The sequence below is a fragment of the Penaeus monodon genome, chromosome 28, assembly GCF_015228065.2.
Source record: "Penaeus monodon isolate SGIC_2016 chromosome 28, NSTDA_Pmon_1, whole genome shotgun sequence".
In the NCBI taxonomy this organism is placed as follows: Eukaryota; Metazoa; Arthropoda; class Malacostraca; order Decapoda; family Penaeidae; genus Penaeus; species Penaeus monodon.
In genome coordinates, this window is record NC_051413.1 from 17,804,114 (window position 1) to 17,807,265 (window position 3,152).

Here is a 3,152-nt window from a genome sequence, read left to right on the forward strand (position 1 = left end):
AGTGGATTGACTACAACTTTTTACATTTCTTCCCTCAGAGGTTCTCCCCATGCAGTCTGAGAGCAATCCGTGCTGTCTTAGTAGCCAAGTCCTCTCGTTGCTTCACTGAGCCAGAAGAGAGTTACTGCGGCAACCAGCGTGTAGAAGGCCAAGAACAATGTGATGCAGGACTAGTAGGTCAGGATGATGTAGACTTGTGTTGTGACAAGCACTGCAAACTGAGGGATGGGGCAACCTGCAGTGATCGTAACTCGCCCTGCTGCCATGGCTGCCAATACATGAGTCAGGGCGTAAAGTGTAGGGAGCAACAGCCGGCCACATGTGAGAATGAGTCCAGGTGTCTAGGCACTACAGCAGTCTGCCCCAAAGCCAAACCCATGGATGATGGCACTCCATGTATTGAGAAGGGCCAGTGCCACCAGGGATCCTGCCTTCCATACTGTGAGACGCAAGAGATGCAGAGCTGCATGTGTGATACCAGTAAGCTAATTTTGTTAGTGATATCAGACTAGTAGCAGATGCCATTTAGTCCTCCAAGATTGCATTTTTTATGTGACAACTTTTTATTTCCATTTTTTTTATCTTGTAAATTATGGTGGCAAAGCAGTGTAAAAGAGGAACATCACACTTTTTGTTAAACTCTCCCATTTTGAACAGATGCAATATCTCTGTAATAGTGAATCAAATTCGAAATATCTCATATTTGAAAAGCAAATGAGTAATAAACGTTGGGTTATTAACTAATTCATGATTGATACTTTGCAGTTGATGACGCTTGTAAAAGGTGCTGCCGCAAGACATTAAATGACACCTGCTTCCCTGTCATGCCCTTGGATATTCTCCCAGATGGAACTCCTTGTATTCATGGGTTTTGTAACAAGGTAATGAATGATTAGAACACTTGATTTGCAATAGAAAATTATTTCAAAGTTATAGATTTGTGAGAAGCTAAGTAAAAGAAAGTATGCTAAGATGGCTTCTTAACAAGGCATTAATTGAGAGAGGTTGCATTTTTCTAACAGAATTTCAAATTTGCAGGGGAAGTGTGAGAAGACAGTGCAGGATGTTGTAGAACGTTTCTGGGACATCATAGAGGACATTAATATTAACACTGTACTGATGTTCTTGCGGGACAACATAGTAGGGACAGTCATCATAATCTCTGTCATCATCTGGGTTCCAGCATCATGCATTTTCAGTTATGTTGATCGCCGTCGACAAGAGGACTACTGCAAATATGTCCGTTGGTATTATAGCAATGAGCTTATTCACCCTACTGACAGTGTTCGCATTATAGACAGCAAACGCACACGGATACATGAGCCTGGCCGTGTCCAAGATACTGCTAACCGTGTGCTAGAGTCTGGTGGGCGTCCACATGACCCAGGGACACGAGCACATGACACGAGAGATCCTCCTGAAGGTGCAGAAAGCCGCCAGAATCTTAACACTCCTCAATGCCCTCCAGTGTCACAGCACTACACAAGTGCCATGTAGTTGTGTGACTGTGGATTTCGTTCAGAGAAATGGTGATATTATTTTTTAATCCAGAAGAATTCTTTTGGAAAGAATGTAGGAACTATTTCATGTGACTGCCAATTTTACACTTTTAGATTTAACAGTTCCTGGAGTAGTCCATATCACATCAGATCTTTTTGATAAATCTGTATATACAAAAAGCATTTGAGAACAGCAGTCACAGTCTGAAGAATCAGCAAGACCCAGATATTTTTTAACTTTTGAAAATTGATAGACTTTCAGTGTAGATTAGTGGGAAGCACCAACAGCTGACACATGAATATCCATTGTGTTGGAGTAGCTGACAGTAGTGTAGATGATAATTAGAAAGGCATTAGGTCACTATCAGGGATCTCATAGTAGCCTTGGTGTTTGGAGTATGGAGTGAACTATGTCATTGAGGAAATGTTTGTTAAAGTATTTTGTTCATGGTTACTATCAGTATTTATAATGATCGTGCAAACCAAAGTTTCACTCACATCATTGATCTCAGTATTTACCAAAGAATTGATATTTTTTACACTCTTTTAAAGTTACACAAACCAATATATACTTATAACTGATATTGTAAGAAACATATAAATAGATAACTTAATTAATAACAAATATTTTACTTCAGAAACATTGTAACACTTAGCACACACCCAGACATTTCATAATAACATTCCAGACATTCTAAGTATTAAGGCATTATAATTCATATTTCAGGAAGTTCTGTGGTTGTGACATTTCTTTAATTTGTTAGAAAACCTTTTAGAAAACTTCATTAGGAATGAAATTATGTGGAATACAACTAGGTAGTTGTTTGATTTCTAAGGATTCTTGTCCTTTATATTGTTATGAAACTTTTTATATTTATTGCCCTTTGGCGATATCACTTGTTTCTTGGTAGAATTATTAAACAATGTTAAGGTAAGCTTTTATCCATTATTAAGATAATATGTAACATGTAGACATCTTCAGCTAAGAGGCAGTTACAGTAAGTATAGGATTTTGGTTGGTCTAATTTTAAGGTTTATTGTTTTATAGTTATATATCAGAATAGTAAATGAGGTTTTCAGTTTGAAAATATTGAATGTTTGATTTAGTAATTCTATGAAACTATTAAAATTTTTTACTAATTGGTGACTAGAGACATGCTATCATATAATAGTAAATAATTATAAATGGATGACAGCTGTATCATAAGTCAGTGTTCCAATCACCAAGATGAGGTCATGAACCTTCCTGTGACTGGCAATCACCCAAGCACAGAACGGCGCACAGGAATGTATACCCGTCCTTGCATGATATTACCCATTTTGTAAGTTTAATGCTGTCCTAGAAAAGGTCCATCAATGGAAGTCTTGTAGTGTACCTCCATAATTCATAACCTTGCAGTGGACATGTTCTCTAAGTATCCTTTCCTTTTAAATCAGTAGTCTCATCATCTTTATCCAAATTATATTAATTGTCCAGTTGTACACCTTTGCCTTACAGTATTGGCCAACATGGTAGGATTAATTAATGTATGATCATTTATGTTACAAGTGTAACATTTTGCTTGGGCTATATTATCAGTGTGACAACAAATCACACAGGGTAAATGTCAATATGATATGCAGTGTTCCTCTGAACTGTGAGTAGAGAATGTG

The 3,152-nt window shown here is 37.5% G+C and overlaps 1 protein-coding gene across 1 annotated transcript in view; it reads left to right on the plus strand.

The window, feature by feature from the left end:
• Nucleotides 1-2,589, plus strand: part of LOC119591392 (ADAM 17-like protease) — a 16,920-nt gene extending 14,331 nt beyond the window's left edge. Inside the window, exons 10-12 of the mRNA XM_037940132.1 lie at nucleotides 39-480; nucleotides 766-881; nucleotides 1,039-2,589. Coding sequence (XP_037796060.1) covers nucleotides 39-480; nucleotides 766-881; nucleotides 1,039-1,497 — 1,017 coding nt within the window. The 3' untranslated portion in view covers nucleotides 1,498-2,589. The remainder of the gene's footprint in view (nucleotides 1-38; nucleotides 481-765; nucleotides 882-1,038) is intronic.
• Nucleotides 2,590-3,152: the final 563 nt, after the last annotated feature.